At 41.2% G+C, this 25,185-nt stretch overlaps 1 protein-coding gene across 1 annotated transcript; it reads right to left on the bottom strand.

Annotated features, from left to right (window-relative positions):
- Positions 1-2,460: 2,460 nt before the first annotated feature.
- On the bottom strand, positions 2,461-8,288 carry LOC120053751 (putative ferric-chelate reductase 1). Its single transcript, XM_039000969.1, has 5 exons — positions 8,116-8,288; positions 6,096-6,179; positions 4,539-4,630; positions 4,389-4,447; positions 2,461-2,700 (listed from the first exon to the last, which is right to left on the bottom strand). The coding sequence occupies exons 1-5, from the start codon at positions 8,188-8,190 to the stop codon at positions 2,531-2,533; spliced, it is 480 nt and encodes a 159-aa protein (XP_038856897.1). The 5' UTR covers positions 8,191-8,288; the 3' UTR covers positions 2,461-2,530.
- Between the last annotated feature and the right edge of the window lie 16,897 nt (positions 8,289-25,185).

Here is a 25,185-nt window from a genome sequence, read left to right as displayed (position 1 = left end):
TGATGAACTCTCCGAGGGAACCTGGAGGGCGATAAATGATAAGGATGTTAAGCTTGAAAGGGCTGGTAACTGTGACAGCATGGAATTCAAAGGAGGCGATAGACAGATGGGTAAGGGGAGAAAGAGAGAATGACCACTTGGGAGAGATGAGGATCCCGGTGCCACCACCCCGCTGACCAGAAGCTCTCGGGGTGTGCGAGAACACGTGGGCAGACGAAGAGAGAGCAGTAGGAGTAGCAGTGTTATCTGTGGTGATCCATGTTTCCGTCAGTGCCAAGAAGTCGAGGGACTGGAGGGAAGCATAGGCTGAGATGAACTCTGCCTTGTTGGCCGCAGATCGGCAGTTCCAGAGGCTACCGGAGACCTGGAACTCCACGTGGGTCGTGCGGGCTGGGACCACCAGGTTAGGGTGGCCGCGGCCACGTGGTGTGAAGCGTTTGTATGGTCTGTGCAGAGAGGAGAGAACAGGGATAGACAGACACATAGTTGACAGGCTACAGAAGAGGCTACGCTAATGCAAAGGAGATTGGAATGACAAGTGGACTACACGTCTCGAATGTTCAGAAAGTTAAGCTTACGTTGCAAAAATCTTATTGACTAAAATGATTAAAATGATACAGTACTGCTGAAGTAGGCTGGCTAGCAGTGGCTGCGTTGTTGACTTTGTTTGAAAGTGTAGCTGGCTAGGTAACCTCGATAGCTGGCTAGGTAACCTCGGTAGCTGGCCAGATAATTAGTCTAACTACACAATTGTCCTAGATACAAGGACAGCAAAGACAACTATGTAGCTAGCTAACACTAGCCAGCTAACACTACACTAATCAAATCGTTCCGTTGTAATGTAATAGTTTCTACAGTGCTGCTATTCGGTAGAAGTTGGCTAGCTAGCAGTGTTAGCAGTGTTAGCAGTGTTGACTAGCAGTATTGACTAGGTAGGGGAACGGCAGCGCGGCGGACGAAAATAGCTGGCTAGCTAACCGAAAATTACTCTAGACTCCACAGTTATCTTAGATACAAGGACAGCAAAGACAACTGTGTAGCTAGCTAACACTACACTAATCATACCTAAATCCCTGTTTAAACTTATTGGAAATAGACTTCCTGGAAGACCAGGCCTTGGGTGGGGGGGGTCGACCTGAGGCCGTCGGCCTATTTAAATAGCACCCACGGACGTTTAGTAAGAGACCGTCCATTTGCCTTATGAAAATCCTCATCAATCAGAAGGGAGCTGCCACAAGTGTCCCTTATGTAGGTATGTGCAATTAATTATCAGGTAGAACAGAAAACCAGCAGGCTCTGGACCTCGTAGTACCCTTGATGTAGGCTATACGTGTGCTCTAGCCAACAGTGCACTAAATCTGTGCGCTGTTGACTAGAGCACATTGCCAATACCAGAGTGCACACTTGCTATATAACGTACATTTTTGAGTGAGAAAACCATTAGTAGAGTTGAAAATGCAATTGAAACCCATTTAACTTGTATTTTTTATTCGGTACATGGGAATTTAACCGCAAAAGGTATTTTTATGTGCACTACGTCATCACACACATCCTTTTATGTGCAACAAGTCAATTTGATGAAAACAACTATGGTGGGAAAATGTGCATATTGTTTTATGTGGATTTTAGAATATTTGCATGAAAATCTGTTGCCATATGGATGGAAATTTAGCTATAGTAAAACATCTAAGTATTCATGATACAGTATAAACGTGTATTGTAACCCAAACCAAAAAGAAACAATGATAAACAAGGGTTAAAGTGCATGTGTGACATACAGTATGTTACCAAGTGGATAACACGTATCTACAGTATAAACCTACTGTCATAATACATGTTTTAATGTAACGACGCAAACCTCTTGCTTTACACCGTCCTCATGTCTCATAAGTATATATTCCAATGATAAGAGCCACTGTAAAACCCAAGTTGCCCAGAACGAGGATAACTTTGAGGATTTTTTCAAAAGAGATTGTCTGAAAAGAAGAAAAAATTACTACAATTTTAAAAAGTGACATGAAAATGTGTTTTGACACATTGCATTTCAAAGCACCCCCTCCCCACATGTATTCGGTCATCCAATCATAATTATATATAAAAAAAAATTCTTATGATAAGTATTTTGTGATTTTAGGTTGAAAGTGGAGGCAACACAGTGACCTTTATAATATGATTACTTACCGTTCTCTTTGGCACAATCCATTTGTCATCAATTCCTGAATTTCCTGCGAAGGGAACAGAGGAAAATCGATTTACATTTTTAAGAAATGCCAATATCTTAAACGGTGAGATGAGACGTTAATGTTCGCAGGTTGACGTTTATTGTCATGATTCTTGTCCTGGAGGCAGAACTGAGCAATCTTACCTTAGATAGGCCAGATGAAAAGTAAAAATGGTCTATATTGTAAAATAATTGTGGGGGGAAAAAAGTTTTTGGTCCTAATTTAAGGTTTGGGTTAGGCATTAGAGTTATCACTATTCAGAGCTGCCTCCAGAACAAGATTCATGACAAAAAAAAACAGTAACCTGCTTAATATTCACAAATCTTACTTTTCCTCTGGTAACTCTGGTTGCAACAGAGGTATATGAACATCAAGTAGAACAGAGCCACCCAGGCTGTATACCCTCCCATCACTTTCATGCGCCAGTGTATCGAGCAGCACTTCTCAATTTCCTCCAGACCCACAAATATGGCCGCCACTGTCGTTAGAGAGTGGGATGAGAAACACAGGAGAGAAAAGCACATGTACAGTTGAAGTCGGAAGTTTACATACACCTTAGCCAAATACATTTAAACTCAGTTTCACAATTCCTGACATTTGATCCTAGTAAAAATTCCCTGTCTTAGGTCAGTTAGGATCACCACTTTATTTTAAGAATGTAGTGTCAGTCTGGCTTTTTTATTGCGGTTTTGGAGCAGTGGCTTCTTCCTTGCTGAGCGGCCTTTCAGGTTATGTCGATATAGGACTCGTTTTACTGTGGATAAAAATACTTTTGTACCTGTTTCCTCCAGCATCTTCACAAGGTCCTTTGCTGTTGTTCTGGGATTGATTTGCACATTTCGCACCAAAGTACATTCATCTCGAGGAGACAGAACACGTCTCCTTCCTGAGCGGTATGATGGCTGCGTGGTCCCATGGTGTTTATACTTGCGTACTATTGTTTGTACAGATGAACGTGGTACCTTCAGGCGATTGGAAATTGCTCCCAAGGATGAACCAGACTTGTGGAGGTCTACAATTTTTTTTCTGAGGTCTTGGCTGATTTCTTTTAATGTTCCCATGATGTCAAGCAAAGAGGCACTGAGTTTGAAGGTAGGCCTTGAAATACATCCATATGTACACCTCCCAATTGACTCAAATGATGTCAATTAGCCTATCAGAAGCTTCTAAAGCCATGACATCATTTTCTGGAATTTTCCAAGCTGTTTAAAGGTACAGTCAACTTCGTGTATGTAAACTTCTGACCCACTGGAATTGTGATACAGTGAAATAATCTGTCTGTAAACAATTGTTGGAAAAATTACTTGTCAACACACAGATGTCCTAACCGACTTGCCAAAACTATAGTTTGTTAAGAAGACATTTGTGGAGTGGTTGAAAAATTAGTTTTAATGACTCCAACCTAAGTGTATGTAAACTTCCAACTTCAACTTTAGCTCGAGTGAGAGATGTAGGGAACCATTACATATGTACTACTAACTAGGTTGACTAGGTTAAACCTAAACATGTGATCTTATGCACTGTCAACACCACACTATAGTGTAGTGTATACTGTAGTATGCCTTCTACAGAACTAATCTATTTTTAGTATTTAAAAAAAAATATTTAACCTTTATTTAACTAGGGAAGTCAGTTAAAAACAAATTCTTATTTACAATGACGGCCTACACTGACCAAACCCGGACGACACTGGGCCAATTGTGCGCCGCCCTATGGGACTCCCAATCATGGCCGGTTGTGAAACAGCCTGGAATCGAACCAGGGTGTCTGTAGTAACGCCTCAAGCACTGAGATGCATTGCCTTAGACCTCTAACCCTCTCTAACCTTCAGAGATTGTTGATTTTGTTCGCAACCTTATAGGGTTCCACCAAACTAGAGAAGAAAGATTTCTTGTAAACTATAGGTTCACAGGAAGTTGGTGGCACGTTAATAAGGGAGGACGGGCTCCTGGTAATGGCTGAAGCAGAATGAATGGAATGGTATCAAACACATGGTTTCCATGTGTTTGATGCCATTGCATTTGCTCTGTTCCAGACATTATTATGAGCCATTCTCCCCTCAGCAGCCTCCACTGTATAGGTTAGATCTGACAGTCAACTATGCTTCACCATGAGCTATGACCATTTGTTTTCCTTCAGTTATAATCAAAAGGTGAAGTTCCTTACTGGTAAAAACCTCCGTTGTGAAGGCAATCCCTCTGAGAACCAAATCACAGATGGACCTCCTGAAAAAATATACATAACATCTTTACTAGTGTGAGGTTCAATTCAGGTACTTTCAACACACATTTTCAGGCTTTGATCTGAGGAACTCACAGTTCATGGCTGGGCCCAAAGGGTAGAAAAACAACAATCGTTTGTCCCAAGCTCAGGACCATTGCCACACCCACAACAGCCACAAGAGTTATCTATAAGACAAAAGCACACACACACACATTTCATCTCAACATGGAGTTTACCCCAACCCTGAACAGCAGAACAGTGTTCTGGCAGGAAGAAAGTCTATACACTAAAAACTGGGTAGTTTGGGTCCCGGGGGGTGATTGGCTGAAACTGCATTCAAACCATTTATATTTAAGTGATAATGCTCTCGAAGCTGGTGTTTGGAGGATATTATTGGCATGGGTATTCGACGAGGGCCGGCAAACCGTGCCAATACATCCTCCAAATACTGGCTTCGAGGGCATTATCACTTTTATTCAACGGGTTACCAATATATTTATATAATGACTGACATATTTTCATTTAAAACTTTATTTTGATTAATTTATTCATACTATTTTTTCCTTCCACAAGATATAGTCCCGACACAAATCTAGGGTTGCTACCCAAGCCGGCTGGTCGTTCGTTCTATTGGTTCGGTTGCCAGAGGCACGACCCAGTCGTTCTGTTCTGTATCTATGGACGCAACCCCGTCGTTCGTTCTAAATGTTCCATTTTCATACTGGCTGGCAACGTACTTATCCCTTGCTTGCTAGCTAGCCAACTAAGGCTTACTTACAGTCACATCAAACGTCAAAAAGAATAACAGTAGCTGCATTTGCATTTGTTTAAGCTGTTTTCTAGTGACATTTATTTGGATACATCCATAACAATGAGCTAATGAGTCGCGATTTTGCCTGGTATAGAAAATGTTCTCTCTCGTCAGGACACTAGTGTTCAGTGGAGCTAGCCAACAACACAGCTAACACAATCACTTCAAACTGAAGCTGGAAAGACTGCAAACTAGCTGCACTTCGTTTAGTTTGACCTTTATTCAATTGACAGTTCTTTGTATATTTTCATAAAAATTATGCCAGCCGATTCATGATTTAGACTGGCTAGGAAACACTGCCTGCCTCTCTCTAGTCCCGACCCCTACATGTTAATTACTATGGGACAGCTGGAGATCGAATTTGAATATTAAAACAATGTTGCAAATGTCGGAGAGACAGACAGCAAGGTTTATACAAATCTCCGCTGTTGAAAACTAGATGTTAGTCTAAAAGAAATCTGATAATGTCTAGATGCTTTTTATAGTGGAGATCAAGCTTATAAAGTGCCTGGCTGGGTTGATGAGACAGTGGATTGCACAGTGAGATGGAACAGAGTAAATAGGCATTTTAACGTCATAGATTTAGCTGGTGGTAACATGTGGAATAGATACGGGCTGGAGTGAGGTTTTAACCGATCAGCATTCAGGATTAGAACCACCAGTTGTATAAATTACATTATAAACTGGGTGGTTCAAGCCCTGAATGCTGATTGGCTGTCAGCCATATATAAATATACACATCGTGCCTAAAAATCTGCTCATAGCCGTGGTACTGTATATTTCTCAATATACCACACCCCTTTGGGGCTTATTGCTTAAATAAAGTCATTGATACTCACTTGTATTGGCTCCCATAGCAGCAAAAGAATAAAGGCAATGATGGCTACAACCATTGAGAGAGGACACAACAAAATCTTGAACAACTGCAACAAAATAACAACTGTTGTCAAATCATTGCCCAGCATTCTGCTCATAGAATAGACAGTATGGCACTGTAGACACTAAACATTTCCAGACAAAAGATCAGTTGGATAGGTACTGCTTTAAACCAGAATCATCTACACCATGACTAAGTGCAGAAGGACCATAGAACAAAACATTCCGGTTCGTATCCACAAAGCGTCTCAGAACAGGTCCTATGAATCGTATCAGAACCTGTTTAAACAAAAAACAAAAAACTCCCAGCTCGGAGTAGGTTTTAGGGTCAAATCAAATCAAATTTTATTTGTCACATACACATGGTTAGCAGATGTTAATGCGAGTGTAGCGAAATGCTTGTGCTTCTAGTTCTGACAATGCAGTAATAACCAACGAGTAATCTAACCTAACAATTCCACAACAACTACCTTATACACACAAGTGTAAAGGGATAAAGAATATGTACATAAAGATATATGAATAAGTGATGGTACAGAACGGCATTGGCAAGATGCAGTAGGTGGTATAGAGTACAGTATATACATATGAGATGAGTAATGTAGGGTATGTAAACATAAAAGTGTCATAGTTTAAAGTGGCTAGTGATACATGTATTACATATAGATGTTAAGACACTGCCCAGACAAACTCTGCACCAGGAGTAAAATCAACTCATAATGGTAATCATTACATTTTGAGGTACCGCAAAGGAAATATAGAGCTCTGTTCATTCCGTATCGCCGAAGCTCAGCATTACAGCGTGATTGAAATTTAAAGGCAATGTTCCTGCATTAGCATTTGGTATAGTTTACGCATGACACGATCACTTTGTTGGTATGCATAACCTTTTTCTAAACCATTTCTGATATTCTGATTAATGTGATTGACATATTGCACTGAATCATTCAGTGTGATGGTATGTTAAAATTGTTATAAAATTACCATTATATCAACACACTCATCCATCCCGTTCAACAACTCTGAATCTCTTCAGCACAGTAAGCATCAAGTCACTTGCCGATAGTGTTTCATAAAACGAAGGGCCAGCCCTAGCCATTTGGAGGCCCTAAGTAAAGTTTTGTTGGTGGGCAAAACATTTGAGTGGCCACACTCTTGGTGGTTTTAAAGTACATTTGACCATGGGGTGCAGAGACAATGTTGCAGTTTTAAAGCAAGTTTGCTGCAATTCTAACTCTCAACAGTAAGTTGGGACTCTGACTGAGTTCCCCCCCCCCCCCCCCAGAAAATAAAATAATAATAATTGAGTCGGGGACCCTAAGCGACCGCTTATGCCTAGGGTCAGCCCTGATAAAACACTTGAAAGGTCTTGTAATTTTAGCCTAACACAATCAAAATTAACATAAGCACTATGCTTTCCATTGCCCAATTTATAGGCATGCCCGATATAGGGATAACTTGAAATAACATGATATACACCAATGAAATAATAAAAACATGTGATTATTTATTAGACTAGCTGTTATAAGTATTTAGGCATATCATGGGAATCAGGCCTCGTGTGAAATCATTCTCAAAAGCGCAAGAGATACTGTTGCATGTAGGGCTAGATTATTTATGGATTGATCATATAGAAATATCAAAACATTATTCTATGGTGCAGGAACCACTGACTCGCTGTCCTTTTCTATTATCAACACACCTGCTGGTAACTCTTAACTGGTTAGGACAGCTCATGAGGTTTCATAAATATCTGTTGACTAGGTGGGACTCTTATGACTAAAGAAGAGGTTTTCTGTATAGCTTTTATTTTTACCCATAAGAGTAGGAGTAAAATGTCTCTATTCTCCACACTAATGACCAATTTCCTACTCAGAGACGCTTTGTGGATACGGCCCCAGCTGTACGAAGTCATGGAGATTTCCCTAAACAAGACACTGAAAGAACTAGAAGTTAAATATTGAAATCCATATTATGACTTACCTTATGCCAAAGTGTCTGGCCTTTTGGAAGACTCATTACCAAGAGTGAAGGCCGAATGAGAGTGCTAATAAGCATACACGTAGAGGGTGCAGATGTGTGCAGTGCAGGAGTAGGAGTAGTGATAGTAGGAGTAGTGATAGCAGGAGTAGTGATAGTAGGAGTAGTAGTAGTGATAGTAGTAGTAGTGATAGTAGGAGTAGTGATAGCAGGAGTAGTAGGAGTAGTAGTAGGAGTAGTAGTGGTAGTAGTAATAGGGGTAGTAGTAGTGATAGTAGTAGTGATAGTAGGAGTAGTGATAGTAGTAGTAGTAATAGGGGTAGTAGTAGTAGTAGGACAGGTGGTGATGTTAATGGCCTCTGGTATCCAGAACTTCATCATGTTTTTAATAAATGTGACTCTGAAAAATATAAAGAAACATGCTTTCAGACAATGTCCCTTTTACTGTAGTGCGACAACAGCATATTACAGTAAATTCAATCATGAATAAATGAATGCATGAATAATGACCTGAAATAGAAAAGTCCATTGTATGGTGCTCTCCACTTGGCTTCAATGAATGTCTTGGCTTGGTTGTTGGGTTGAGTAACAGCAGCTGCCTACACACACATTTTAGTTATGGACAGACTGACATCAAAGGTGCCATACAGTTCATTTCAAAGCTCCTTAGCTTGATAACACCTTTTTACCAGTATCATTGTCTGATCATGAGACTGATGCTTGACCATGTGAGATGAGGAATAAGGAGGGTAAAATAAACTGCAATAAGAGGGTAACTAAGCAACAAGAGGGGGAAAACACTTCTATTAGAGCAGACTCACTGGATTGCCATTGCACTCAAGAAGGCGGCTATGAGCGGGAGTGAGCAGAGTGAAGGTGCCAACAGCAGGTCCATCCTGTGATTCCCTAGCCTCCAACAGAAACCCTTTAAACGGAGTGGCAGGATCAGCTTGGAGTGACACTGTAACACATTATTAGAAACATAGACAGGTTCATACTTTTCAAACACAAAAATAGTAATCTATTGTAGGAGGTACCAACTATACTGAACAAAAATATAAATGCAACGTGTAAAGTTTTGGTCCCCTGTTTCATGAACTGAAATTAAAGATCCCAGACATTTTCCTTATGCACCTAAAGCTTATTTCTCTCAAATTATGTGCACAAATTTGTTTATGGCCCTTTTAGTGAGCATTTATTTTTTGCCAAGATAATCCATCCACCTGGCAGTTGTGGCATATCAAGAAGCTGATTAAACAGTATGATCATTACACAGATGCACCTTGTGCTGGGGACAATAAAAGGCCACTCTAAAATGTGCAATTTTGTCACACAACACAATGCCACAGATGTCTCAAGTTTTGAGGGAGTGTGCAATTGGCATGCTGACTGCAGGAATGTCCACAAGAGCTGTTGCCAGAGAATGTAATGTTTATCTCACTACCATAAGCCACCTCCAACGTCGTTTTAGAGAATTTGGCACTACGTCCAACTGGCCTCACAACCACAGGCCATGTGTAACCACGCCAGTCCAGGACCTCCACATCCGGCTTCTTCACCTGTGGGATCGTCTGAGACCAGCCATCCGAACAGCTGATGAAACTGTGGGTTTGCACAACCAAGGAATGTCTGCACAAACTGTCAGAAACCGTCTCAGGGAAGCTCATCTGCGTGCTTGTCGTCCTCATCAGGGTGTTGACCTGACCGCAGTTCGGCGTCGTAACCGACTTCAGTGGGCAAATGCTCACCTTCAATGACCACTGGCACGCTGGAGAAGTGTGCTCTTCACGAAAGAATCCCGGTTTCAACTGTACCGGAAGGATGGCAGACAGCGTGTATGGCGTCTTGTGGGCGAGCTGTTTGCTGATGTCAACGTTTTGAACCGAGTGCCCCATGGTGGCAGTGGGATTGTGATATGGGCAGGCATAAGCTACGGACAACGAACACAATTGCATTTTATTGATGGCAAATTTAATGCACAGAAATACAGTGACGAGATCCTGAGGCCCATTGTCGTGCCATTCATCCAGCGCCATCGCCTCATGTTTCAGCATGATAATGCACGGCCTCATGTCGCAAGGATCTGTACACAATTCCTGGAAGTTGAAAATGTCCCAATTCTGCCTGCATACTCACCAGACATGTCACCCATTGAGCATGTTTGGGATGCTGTAGATCAATGTGTACAACAGCGCTTTCCAGTTCCCGCCAATATCCAGCAACATCGCACAGCCATTGAAGTGGAGTGGGACAACATTCCACAGGCCACAATCAACAGCCTGATCAACTCCATGTGAAGGAGATGTGTCATCCTGCATGAGGCAAATGGTGGTCACATCAGATACTGACTGGTTTTCTGATCCACACCCCTACCTTTTCTTTAAAGGTATCTGTGACGAACAGATGCATATCTGTAATTCCCAGTCATGTGAAATCCATAGATTTCCTTATATGAATTGTAACTCAGTCAAATCTTTGAAAGTGTTGCATGTTACGTTTTATATTTTTGTTCAGTGTATAATGTGTTCTGTACCATCCACTATTAGGCTTCACATATATAATACATTATGTAACCCATGGTTCATCAAGCTTGTCTGACAAGGCCCAATTAGGGTTGCGTTTACACAGGCAGCCCAATTCTGATATTTTTTCCACTATTTAGTATTTTGACCAATCACATTAGATCTTTACGAGTCAGATCTTTTCAGAGCTGATCTGATTAGTCAAAAGACTAATAATTGAAATAAATATCAGAACTGGGCTTCCTGTGTAAATGCAGAATATTGGGTTCTTTATTCTTAAATGCATTTATTAATTTACTCCAAGTTGCACACATTTATTCACATGCACACAAACACACACACATTCAGGGTGCTTTGATCTTTACCTATAGTCTCATCTCCTGCAGCACTGGAACAGAAATGTTTTGGGACACTAAACGGACCACTCTCAGGTGTGGGAGAACCATGTTGGGGCAACATTGTGCCACAGGACTTGCCAACCACACCGTTACTAAAACCAGTCACAGTTTCAATGGTGGCAATGCCAATCAAAATGGCGAGGGCCATTTGGGCGGAGCACATCTGAAAAGCAGGGTTGTGTCAAAGCACTGTTTCTTAAAATATCTTAACTTCCACAGTCAGACTGCAAGCAGTGTGGTAATATGTATATAAAAGTAAAGTACCCACCATGAGTGTATTTGACCCCCAAACCTTGACCAAGGTAGGCTAGGCTACAACAATCAGCTCTACTGTAGAGATTTGAGGATAATTTGCATCAAATCAGTGTTTGATTACTTTATTGGAGTCTTAATTGTAGATGGGTTGCCTCCCACATGAACAATGTTCCAGCATACTGCCCTAGGTCTGGGATTTCTGAGACTAACTTTGAGGCCAATCAGATTTGACAAGGGTTTTTACTAAGAGTTGTAAAATCATATGCAGTAGTACTATTGAGGAAAATGTCCATTAAAGTCTGGTGTCAGAGATGCCCATTATCTATGGTTATAACATCTGTCTAGAAACGACTCCATGCGTTAAAAGCCTATGCGGTACACAGATAACAGTTTACAGACGGCACCAGACCTTGATTTAGGCACTTCTCATTTTTGGGGAATTACGACCTGGCTTATCTATAAAAATAGCCTATTGCTGGCACAGATTCACACGCCGAGGCAGAAAAGGTTGATCAAAGCGGAATGAAGGCGGGATCTTCATTGAATAGCAATGGAGAGTGGGCATTCATTTCCTGATTCCGCTTCGTTCAAATGTATTTGCTGCTAGTCTGTGAATCTGTGGGTGACAGTATGGTGTTCGAGATTGCGCAGATTGTAAATGCGCCAGGCTGAATGGCAAGATGCGCTGTTCCAAATTGTCAAATGATGGTTTGTAAGGTCATGAAAGTCACGGAAAATAGTTTAATAATTGTTGAGGAAGGCACAGTGAGGAAGGCACAGTGATGCCGAAACATTGGTAAATACCCATTAAATTGCTGGGAGATTATACATGGAATGTGCGACTTTATTTTGTTAGTTTATAGTTTATTCCCCGTTAGTAAGCACATCCACACAAACTATTATTCTGGGTGTCCGCCAGCTCATTAAAAAAAATATATAATATAATTCATGAAAGCACACTATTGAATATGATCAATCAATAAAAAAACTACATATAAGGCATTATCGGAATGACCCTTCAGTACATGTCTGTGGTGCTGCGTGTGTGCTATTGTGAGTGGGCCGTTGCCCGAGGAGAGAGAGTGCAACATTTCAGTGTGTGTGCAACACAATTTCACACTCAATTCGTGGAAATACCTACAATACCTAAATACCCAAAATGTATTTCAGCAGTTTTTGTGCGTTTTTGTGGAGCCTACATTACACAATTTTCTTCAATGCATTTAATACAAGGCTCCACTTTTTCGTTTACATTACACCATTTCTTTCATAATGCATTTTACAAGAGGCTATTTCGAATTTTATGAGGGTTGCCAGACTGGAGAAAAATACATTTCATTATTTATTTTTTGGGGTATTGATAAAGGTATTTGATTGGAGAATGGGGATACACACACTCACCTTGTTTGTATTCATGTTATAGCCAACTCTTGACTTTTGTATGAATTATTTTGTATAAAATATTTGTGTTTATTTACATCCTATGGGGTTTAAGATAAAGGAAACAGTGGTATAGGAGAGTATGAAATGAATTAAATACTCTAAGCTATGTTCATTGTAAGCAGCAATTTCCAGTGAGAAATACTCAGTCTGAAGCCATTTGGCTATGGGTTTCACAGCCCTATAACAATGATAAAAGTTATATCACCTTTAAAAGAGGTTTATTTACATCCTCTGGGGTATAACATGTTGGGCAAAGTGGTACAGGTAAGTCTGACATATAACCCCTAACTTGTTCAGTCTTTGCCAATGAGAATCAAGAGGGGTCTAGCTTCGTCCTTCATGACTGGGAAAAGCCTCGATTCTAGGCCGTAGAAAATCCTACATCCATCTCATTAGATCAGAACAGGATGGATCAACAGTGATTCATATTACTGGTTTGCATCCTAAAAAAAAGGATAGTTGTGTTTTGCTGCATAACACACTTACATTATTTGTCTACCCATATGATGTGGATCATTGTCAGGTTATTGATATTTAAGCTTCAGTAACAAAATAACACCATGGTTGTAATAACACTTTACACAGGTCCTTTGTAAATGTGTAGAATGTGTTTGCTTAACGTATGTAAATTCAACAGTTACAGAGGATTTTCCTCTGAATAACTGGTCAGGGCATAACACTTTCCATTCAGCTTCATGCATCTTTGATGTAAGGCTTAATCACACCTTCACTGAATAATTCTATCCGTCATGCCCATTGTTCACTAGACATATCAATGTAATTACACCCAACACAATGTTGAAAAACAGAATGCTTCCCAACACTAGATCACAGAACTAGACGTGAGCTGGGATGTGATCCCAACACTGCCACCAATGTAGAGGAAGAAAGTGAAAGCTGCAACAGGGACTCTAACCAGGGCTCATACATTGCAAAGTGAGCGCTAATGGCCGTTGCCATGAAAGCTTAGTAGGCCTCTGGGCAGACGCAGTAGGCTTATAATGCTGGCATATGCCTTGTTACAATAGCCTAAGTATATAAAATGACTGACATGACTGTAATGATCATCATGAAACGACCTTGGAAGTGCCATAAGTGTAAGCCAACATAATTCATTATTTTACATTAACCTGTTTAACTGCATTGATAGGGCTTAATTGATCATAGTCCAGACTCATTATAGTTGCAAATACCATGCAGTTGCACCAGGGGAATTCTGTTTCCCCACATTTACTGATGCATTTCCCATCATAAAAATGTAACCCCATTCCCAATCAATACCTTAATTGATACCACACAAATCAAAACGGACAAATACATATTTTTACTCCAGTCTGGCAACTTCATAAAATCCGACATAGCACCAGTATCGCAGTATTAAGAGAAAACAAGCATAGAAAACAGCATTGGCATTAATAATATAAGTATTTTGGTGAGAACCTGGTTGATTGGGTTGTTAACACGTTTTTTTTATATAAATGTGGGACAAAAGAAAAGGCAGTGTAGAACACCATTGCCCAAAATACATTGCTCTAATAACTTTCAAACGATTATTCTGACAACAAATTATTTTCCTATGAATGAAATCCCACAAAAATGTGTCTTTTCCTACCAAAAACACACAACATCTGCTGAAATACTTTATGTATATTTTCACGAATTGAGTGTGCAATTGTGTTGATATTTGAGCCTTATATATAATCATGTCTAGTTAGATACTTTGAAGTAGCCTACATTATACACTTGATTCCTGATTTATTGAATGAGGGAATCATTTTATAAAGACAAAGGTATTTGGTAAGGGTGGCAACCATCCTCCAGGATAGCTACTGGGTGTGCAGACTTTTGTTCAAGCCCTTGTCTTACCACAGTGTGGCCTAAACATCAGCTGCTCTACAGGACCTTGATAAGCAGACTTTTGGTGTTTCAGGGCTGGATCAAAACCGAAGCCTGCACACCCAGAAGCTCTCCAAATGGAGGGTTGACCACATGTTGACAACATGTGACTAACAGTGCAGTTCTATTTGGGGTGCTAAGTGCCTTGATCAAGGGCACAACGGCAGGAGGTGGTAAGTCTACATGGGATCAGACACAGCAGCTTTCCAGTGTCAATAATGCTTACTATTTGGGCTATAATAATAGTCATGGAGAAATAATTAACAGTGAATAATCAGAAGTCACTATAGCATAATGTCATTTGTGAATTTCAGTGAATGGACTGACTTGGAAAAAGACAGCTCCTGCCCTTATTCCATCCCAAGTCAAGGACTGGGTGACACTTGGAGACAGTCAGTGACAGTATGTTACACAGTCAGGCAAAGTATTTAAGTAAAAATACTTTAAAGTACTACTTAATTCGTTTTTTTGGTATCTGTACTTTACTATTTATATTTTTGACAACTTTACTTTTACTTCACTACATTCCTAAAGAAAATAATGTACTTTTTACTTCATATATTTTCCCTAACACCCAAAAGTACACTTTATATTTTGAATGCTTAGCAGGACAGGAAAATGGTCTAATTTACACACTTATCAAGATAACATCCCTGGTCATCCTTACTGCCTCTGATCTAGTAAATTATGTCAGTGTTAGAGCGTTCCCCTGGCTATAATTACATTTAAAAAAACAAGAAAATGGTGCCTTCTGGTTGGCTTAATATAAGGAATTTGAAGTGATTTATACTTTTACTTTTCATACTTAAGTATATTTAAAACCAAATACTTTTAGACTTTTACTCAAGTAGGATTTTACTGGGAGACTTTCACTTTTACTTGAGTCATATTCTAATAAGGTATCTTTACTTGTACTCAAGTATGACAATTGGGTACTTTTCCCACCATTGATGTTACAGAATGTAACCAAAGATATTTAAGGCCAATAACAGAATGTAGAATGGACTAACTAAATTATCACCGTAAAGATTTTTTTTAAATTTCTTACCTTGATTCAGGAAGGAGCGAAGTACGTCGCCAACGCGCGGACTGAAAATGGAATGCCACTACACAGTTTGATACGTATCAGTGGGGATGAGAAGTCAGTATACTCCAATACACTGTCATTTCCGGTCACAACTTGTAGACTTGTTTACGTGCGGTTTGTTGCTAACTGCCAATTTTACGGTTTTTACTTTTTAATGGCCGTTTATATTAAAAAATGTTCCTCTCGCTCGACTTTTTCATTACATTTTTTCACCCTGGACGCTTTATCTGGACGTGGTTCGTAAGGACCTCCACCAGCCGAAGCTAAGTAGTAACATTAACATGATGCCTTGTAATTGCAGTCACTGTACTTAGAATATACAGAACGATCGCATAATGGCGAGGATAGCTGTGCTGCAAACCCAGCTTCAGACGCAATCGTTAGGCAAGGGTAATTTAAGTGTAGGAAAGGATGAAACAGCGTCTGTGCCACCAGTAAGTACAGATAGTAGTATAAATCCCTGCGCACAGTCCCCGCAGCCGGACAATTTTCTCATGAAATCTATGCAGCCTACTCACTTTTTATAGCTACTGTTTACAGGCCTCCTGGGCCATATACAGCGTTCCTCACTGAGTTCCCTGAATTCCTATCGGACCTTGTAGTCATGGCAGATAATATTCAAATTTTTGGTGACTTTAATATTCACATGGAAAAGTTCACAGACCCACTCCAAAAGGCTTTTGGAGCCATCATCGACTCAGTGGGTTTTGTTCAACATGTCTCCGGACCTACTCACTGCCACAGTCATACTCTGGACCTAGTTTTGTCCCATGGAATAAATGTTGTGGATCTTAATGTTTTTCCTCATAATCCTGGACTATCGGACCACCATTTTATTACGTTTGCAATCACAACAAATAATCTGCTCAGACCCCAACCAAGGATCATCAAAAAATCATTCACCGTGCTATAAATTCTCGGACAATCCAAAGATTCCTAGATGCCCTTCTAGACTCCCTCCACCTACCCAAGGACGTCAGAGGACATAAATCAGTTAACCACCTAACTGAGGAACTCAATTTAACCTTGCGCAATACCCTAGATGCAGTCGCAACCCTAAAAACAAAAATAATTTGTCATAAGAAACTAGCTCCCTGGTATACAGAAAATACCCGAGCTCTGAAGCATGCTTCCAGAAAATTGGAACGGAAATGGCGCTACACCAAACTGGAAGTCTTCTGACTAGCTTGGAAAGACAGTACCGTCCAGTATCGAAGAGCCCTCACTGCTGCTCGATCATCCTATTTTTCCAACTTAATTGAGGAAAATAAGAACAATCCAAAATGTATTTTTGATACTGTTGCAAAGCTAACTAAAAAGCAGCAATCCCCAAGAGGATGGCTTTCACTTCAGCAGTGATAAATTCATTAACTTCTTTGAGGAAAAGATCATGATCAGTAGAAAGCAAATTAGGGACTCCTCTTTAAATCTGAGTATTCCTACAAAGCTCAGTTGTCCTGAGTCTGCACAACTCTGCCAGGACCTAGGATCAAGGGAGACACTCAAGTGTTTTAGTACTATATCTCTTGACATAAAGATGAAAATAAGCATGGCCTCTAAACGTTCAAGCTGCATACTGGACCCTATTCCAACTAAACTACTGAAAGAGCTGCTTCCTGTGCTTGGCCCTCCTATGTTGAACATAATAAATGGCTCTCTATCCACCGGATGTGTACCAAACTGACTAAAAGTGGCAGTAATAAAGCCTCTCTTGAAAAGGCCAAACCGTGACCCAGAAAATATTAAAAACTATCAGCCTATATCGAATCTCCCATTCCTCTCAACATTTTTAGAAAAAGCTGTTGCGCAGCAACTCACTGCCTTTCTGAAGACTAACAATGTATACAAAACGCTTCAGTCTGGTTTTAGACCCCATCATAGCACTGAGACTGCACTTGTGAAGGTGGTAAATTACCTTTTAATGGCGTCAGACCGAGGCTCTGCATCTGTCCTCATGCTCCTAGACCTTAGTGCTGCTTTTGATACCATCAATCACCACATTCTTTTGGAGAGATTGGAAACCCAAAATGGTCTACACGGACAAGTTCTGGCCTGGTTTAGATCTTATCTGTCGGAAAGATATCAATTTGTCTCTGTGGATGGTTTGTCATCTGACAAATCATCTGTAAATTTCGGTGTTCCTCAAGGCTCCGTTTTAGGACCACTATTGTTTTCACTATATATTTTACCTCTTGGTGATGTCATTCGGAAACATAATGTTAACTTTCACTGCGGATGACACAGCTGTACATGTCGCTGAAACATGGTGAAGCCCCAAAATTGCCCTCCCTGGAAGCCTGTGTGTCAGACATAAGGAAGTGGATGGTGGCAAATGTTATACTTTTAAACTTGGACAAAACAGAGATGCTAGTTCTAGGTCCCAAGAAACAAAGAAATCTGTTGAATCTGACAATTAATCTTGATGGTTGTACAGTCATCTCAAATAAAACTGTGAAGGACCTTGGTGTTACTCTGGACCCTGATCTCTCTTTTGACGAACATATCATGACTGTTTCAAGGACAGCTTTTTTCCATCTACGTAACATTGCAAAAATAAGAAACTTTCTGTCCAAAAATGATGCAGAAAGATTAATCCATGCTTTTGTCACTTCTAGGTTAGACTACTGCAATGCTCTACTTTCCGGCTACCCGGATAAAGCACTAAATAAACTTCAGTTAGTGCTAAACACGGCTGCTAGAATCTTGACTAGAACCCCAAAAAATGATGATATTACTCCAGTGCTAGCCTCTCTACACTGGCTTCCTGTTAAGGCAAGTGCTGATTTCAAGATTTTACTGCTAACCTACAAAGCATTACATGGGCTTGCTCCTACCTATCTTTCCGATTTGGTCCTGTCGTACATACCTACACGTACGCTACGGTCACAAGACGCAGGCCTCTTTACTGTCCCTAGAATTTCTAAGCAAACAGCTGGAGGCAGGGCTTTCTCCTATAGAGCTCAATTTTTATGGAATGGTCTGCCCACCCATGTGAGAGACGCAGACTCGGTCTCAACCTTTAAGTCTTTACTGAAGACTCTTCAGTAGGTCATATGATTGAGTGTAGTCTGGCCCAGGAGTGTGAACCCTATTACAGGGGCTGAGTCACTGGCTTACTGGTGCTCTTCCATGCCTTCCCTTGGAGGGGTGCGTCACTTGAGTGGGTTGAGTCACTGACGTGATCTTCCTGCCCCCCCCTTGGGTTGTGCCGTGGGGGAGATCTTCGTGGGCTATACTCGGCCTCGTCTCAGGATGGTAAGTTGGTGGTTGGCCCAGAGTGTCTCCCGACCCCTCCTGTCTCAGCCTCCAGTATTTATGCTGCAGTAGTTTATGTGTCGGGGGCTAGGGTAAGTCTGTTATATCTGGAGTATTTCTCCTGTCTTATCCGGTGTCCTGTGTGAATTTAAGTATACCTTCTCTAATTCTCTCTCTTTCTTTCTCTCTTTCTTACTTTCTCTCTCTCGGAGGACCTGAGCCCTAGGACCAACTAGGACCAACAGGACTAACTGGCCTGATGACTCCTTGCTGTCCCCAGTCCACCTGGTCGTGCTGCTGCAGTTTCAACGGTTCTGCCTGCGGCTATGGAACCCTGTTCACCGGACGTGCTACTGTGACAGGTTAAAGGAAATACTAATAGCCTGTTATACATTAAAAAGTATTAGTAAGTTCATAGTATGTGAGGATCTTAAAACATCTAAGGTTAAGAAGATCATGCATTCAGTATTAGTTGATAGATTGATAACATTTATATAATTGTGTTAAAATCCGTCAAGCATACAAAGGGTACGAATTGTGAGAGGAATGTGTAAACGTTATGTTGATTACTTTATGTTGTCGTGGGTAAAAGTGTTAATCTGTGATCTACTAAATGCTCTTAATCTATGAGCCTGAGATCGATTGCTCTGGTCTCCACTCAAGTTCACGGAGAAATCGAGGTCTTTTTCTCATTGCACTAAAAGTTTCAATGAGGTAACATTACCGTATCACAGTCGTGATTCTTTCTCCCCTTTTTCAGGGGTGTAACACTACCTGTCCCAGACCTGCTGTTTTCAACTCTCTAGAGACAGCAAGAGCAGTAGAGATACTCTGAATGATCGGCTATGAAAAGCCAACTGACATTTACTCCTGAGGTGCTGACCTGTTGCACCCTCGACAACCACTGTGATTATTATTATTATTTTACCCTTTTGGTCATCTATGAACATTTGAACATCTTGGCCATGTTCTATTATAATCTCCACCCGGCACAGCCAGAAGGGGACTGGCCTCCCCTCATAGCCTGGTTCCTCTCTATGTTTCTTCCTAGGTTCTGGCCTTTCTAGGGAGTTTTTCCTAGCCACTGTGCTTACACCTGCATTGCTTGCTGTTTGGGGTTTTAGGCTGGGTTTCTGTTTGAGGTCGACCGATTAATCAGAATGGACGATTAATTAGGGCCAATTTCAAGTTTTCATAACAATCGGTAATCGGCATTTTTGGATGCCGATCATGGCCGATTACATTGCACTCCACGAGGAGACTGCGTGGCAGGCTGACTGCCTGTTATGCGAGTTAGGTAAGGTGCTAGCTAGCATTAAACGTATCTTATAAAAAACAATCAATCTTAACATAATCACTAGTTAACTACACATGGTTGATGATATTACTAGTTTATCTAGCTTGTCCTGGAGTTGCATGTAATCGATGCGGTGCCTGTTAATTTATCATTGAATCACAGCCTACTTCGCCAAACGGGGGATTTAACAAGAGCATTCGCGATAAATGCACTGTCGTTGCACCAATGTGTACCTAACCATAAACATCAAAGCCTTTCTTAAAATCATTACACAAGTTTATATTTTTAAACCTGCATATTTAGTTAATATTGCCTGTTAACATGAATTTCTTTTAACTCGGGAAATTGTGACACTTCTCTTGCGTTCTGTGCAACAGAGTCAGGGTATATGCAGCAGTTTGGGCTGCTTTGATCGTTGCGAACTGTGTGAAGACCATTTCTTCCTAACAAAGACAGCCAACTTCGCCAAACGGGGATGATTTAACAAAAGCGCATTTGCAAAAAAAGCACAATCGTTGCATGAATGTACCTAATCATAAACATCAATGCCTTTCTTAAAATCAATACACGGAAGTATCTTTTTTTAAACCTGCATATTTAGTTAAAAGAAATTCATGTTAGCAGGCAATTTTAAACGAGGGAAATTGTGTCACTTCTCTTGCGTTCATTGCACGCAGAGTCAGGGTATATGCAACAGTTTGGGCCACCTGGCTCGTTGCGAACTAATTTGCCAGAATTTTACGTACTTATGACATAACATTGAAGATTGTGCAATGTAACAGCAATATTTAGATTTAGGGTTGCCACCCGTTAGATAAAATACGGAACGGTTCCGTATTTCACTGAAAGAATAAGCGTTTTGTTTTCGAAATGAAAGTTTCCAGATTTGACCATATTAATGACCTAAGGCTCGTGTTTCTGTGTGTTATTATATTATAATTAAGTCTATGATTTGATAGAGCAGTCTGACTGAGCGGTGGTAGGCAGCAGCAGGCTCGTAAGCATTCATTCAAACAGCACTTTACTGCGTTTGCCAGCAGCTCTTCGCAATGCTTCAATCATTGCGCTGTTTATGACTTCAAGCCTATCAACTCCCGAGATTAGGCTGGCAATTCTAAAGTACCTATTAGAACATCCAATAGTCAAAGGTATATGAAATACAAATGGTATAGAGAGAAATAGTCCTATAATAACTACAACCTAAAACGTCTTACCTGGGAATATTGAAGACTCATGTTAAAAGGAACCACCAGCTTTCATGATCAATCAACCTACCAGGTACAACTCCAAACCCGTAAACACGGGCACCCTCATTGATGTCATCCTAATTAACTCGCCCTCCAAATACACCTCTGAGGTTTTCAATCAAGATCTCAGCGATCACTGCCTCATTGCCTGCATCCGTAATGGGTCTGCGACCAAACGACCACCCCTCATCATTGTCAAACGCTCCCTAAAACACTTCTGCGAGCAGGCCTTTCTAAATCGACCTGGCCGGGATATCCTGGAATGACATTGACCTCATCCCGTCAGTAGATGATGCCTGGCTATTCTTTAAAAGTGCCTTCCTCACCATCTTAAATAGGCATGCCCCATTCAAAAAATGTAGAACTAGGAATAGATATAGTCCTTGGTTCACTCCAGACCTGTCTGCCCTTGACCAGCACAAAAACATCCTGTGGCGTTCTGCGTTAGCATCGAATAGCCCCCGTGATATGCAACTTTTCAGGGAAGTTAGGAACAAATATACACATGCAGTTAGGAAAGCTAAGAATAGCTTTTTCAAACAGAAATGTGCATCCTGTAGTACTAACTCAAAACATTTCTGGAACACTGTAAAGTCCATGGAGAGTAAGAGCACCTCCTCCCAGCTGCACACTGCTCTGAGGCTAGGAAACACTGTCACCACCGATAAATCCACGATAATCGAGAATTTCAATAAGCATTTCTCTACGGCTGGCCATGCTTTCCACCTGGCTACCCCTACCCCGGTCAACTGCCCGGCACCCTCCACAGCAACCCGCCAAAGCCCCCACCATTTCTCCTTCACCCAAATCCAGATAGTTGATGTTCTGAAAGAGCGGCAAAATCTGGACCCCTCCAAATAAGCCGGGCTAGACAATCTGGACCCTCTCTTTCTAAAATGATGGACAGTGTGTTAACTAACCTCTAGACGAGCTTCAATGCCATACAACTCTTCTTCCGTGGCCTCCAACTGCTCTTAAACGCAAGTAAAACTAAATGCATGCTATTCAACCGATCACTGCCCGCACCTGCTCGCCCGTCCAGCATCACTACTCTGGAGGGCTCTGACTTAGAATATGTGGACAACTACAAATACCTACGTGTCTGGTTAGACTGTAAACTCTCCTTCCAGACTCACATCAAGCATCTCCAATCCAATATTAAATCGGCTTCCTATATCGCAACAAAGCATCCTTCACTCATGCAGCCAAACATAACCTCGTAAAACTGACCATCCTACCGATCCTCGACTTCGGTGATGTCATCTATAAAATAGCCTCCAACACTCTACTCAACAAATTGGATGCAGTCTATCACAGTGCCATCCGTTTTGTCACCAAAGCCCCATACACTACCCACCATTGCGACCTGTACGCTCTCATTGCTTGGCCCTCGCTTCATACTCGTCGCCAAACCCACTGGCTACAGGTTATCTACAAGTCTCTGCTAGGTAAAGCCCCGCATTGTCTCAGCTCACTGGTCACCATAGCAGCACCCACTCGTAGCACGCGCTCCAGCAGGTATATCTCACTGGTCACCCCCAAAGCGAATTCCTCTTTTGGTCGTCTTTCCTTCCAGTTTTCTGCTGCCAATGACTGGAACGAACTGCAAAAATCTCTGAAGCTGGAGACTCATATCTCCCTCACTAGCTTTAAGCACCAGCTGTCAGAGCAGCTCACAGATCACTGCACCTGTACATAGCCCATCTGTAAACAGCCCATCTATCTACCTACCTCATCCCCATACTGTATTTATTTATTTATCTTGCTCCTTTGCACCCCAGTATCTCTACTTGCACATTCATCTTCTGCACATCTAACATTCCAGTGTTTAATTGCTATATTGTAATTACTTCGCCACCATGGCCTATTTATTGCCTTAACTCCCTTATCTTACCTCATTTGCACTCACTGTATATAGACTTTTTGTTTTCTTTTGTTCTACTGTATTATTGACTATGTTTTGTTTATTCCATGTGTAACTCTGTGTTGTTGTATGTGTCGAATTGCTAAGCTTTATCTTGGCCAGGTCGCAGTTGCAAATGAGAACTTGTTCTCAACTAGCCTACCTGGTTAAATAAAGGTGAAATAAAAATAAATAAAATATGTTCTCATGTTCAGAGCAAGGAACTTAAACGTTAGCTTTTTTACATGGCACATATTGCACTTTTACTTTTTTTTTTGCATTATTTAAACCAAATTTGAACATGTTTCATTATTTATTTGAGACTAAATTGATTTTATTGATGTATTATATTAAGTTAAAATAAGTGTTCATTGTTCATTCAGTATTGTTGTAACTGTCATTATTACAAATATATATAAAAATCGGCCGATTAATCGGTATCGGCTTTTTTTGGTCCTCCAATAATCGGTATCAGTATCGGCGTTGAAAAATCATAATCGGTCGACCTCTAGTTTCTGTACAGCACTTTGTGACATCAGCTGATGTAAGAAGGGCTTTATTAATGAATTTGATTGAATAAGGAAGTATGCAAAAGAGATGCAAACAGACATGACATTTCATAATCCTAGTAGCTAGTAATACCGGATCAATCACCATATTTGGTAGATGAATTCCAATTCCTATTTCTTACATATCTGACTGATCTGACCTTGACATTCCAGTTCCTGAAATAGTTCCACAAACAGGTGTAAGTAGCCAAGTGTGATCCCACTTCTGACACTAGTGTAATGAAATCAAATAAAATGTTATTCTTCACATGCTTCATATGAAGGTGTAGACTAACAGTGAAATGCTTACTTACGGGTTACTTACTAAAGTATGTGGACACGTGGAACTTTCTTCCATTCAGCCACAAGAGCATTAGTGAGGTAGGGCACTGATGTTTGGCGATTAGGCCTGGCTCGCAGGTCCTGGATCTCAGGGAGCTCTGCCCCAGTGATGTCTGCGCCATACGCACTACCCTCTGTAGCACCTTGCGGTCGGATGCCAAGCAGTTGCCATACCAAGCGGTGATGCAGCCAGTCAAGATGCTCCCAGTTGTGCAGCTGTAGAACTTTGAGGATCTGAGGACCCATGCCAAACCTTTTCAGCCTCCTGAGGGGGAAGCATTGTCATTCGTGTGGGTGTGTGTGGACCATGATAGATCCTTAGTGATGTGGACACCAGGGAACTTAAGCTCTTGACCCGCTCCACTACAGCCCTGTCAATGTGAATTGGAGCCTGCTCGGCCCTCCATTTCCTGTAGTCCACGATCAGCTCCTTTGTCTTGCTGATGTTGAGGGAGAGGTTGTTGTCCTGGCACCACATTGCCAGGTCTCTGACCTCCTTATGGGCTGTCTCATCGCCATTGGTGATCAGGTCTACCACAGTTGTGTCAGAAAACTTAATGGTGTTGGAGTGGTGCGTGGCCATGCAGTTGTGGGTGAACAGGGAGTACAGGATGGGACTATGCACGCACACTTGTGGGGCCCCCGTGTTGATGGTCAGCCTGGCAGATGTGTTGTTGCCTACCCTCACCCGTCAGGAATTCCAGGTTCCAGTTGCAGGTGTTCAGTCCCAGGGTCCTTAGCTTAGTGATGAGCTTGGACTATGGTGTTGAACGCTGAGATGTAGTCAATAAACAGCATTCTCACGTAGGTGTTCCTCTTGTCCAGGTGAGAGGTGCAATAGAGATTGTGTCAATCTGTGGCTCTGTTTGGGCGGTATGCC

Source organism: Salvelinus namaycush, chromosome 9 (assembly GCF_016432855.1).
Source record: "Salvelinus namaycush isolate Seneca chromosome 9, SaNama_1.0, whole genome shotgun sequence".
Lineage (NCBI taxonomy): Eukaryota > Metazoa > Chordata > Actinopteri > Salmoniformes > Salmonidae > Salvelinus > Salvelinus namaycush.
This window is presented reverse-complemented; position numbering and strand designations above follow the sequence as displayed.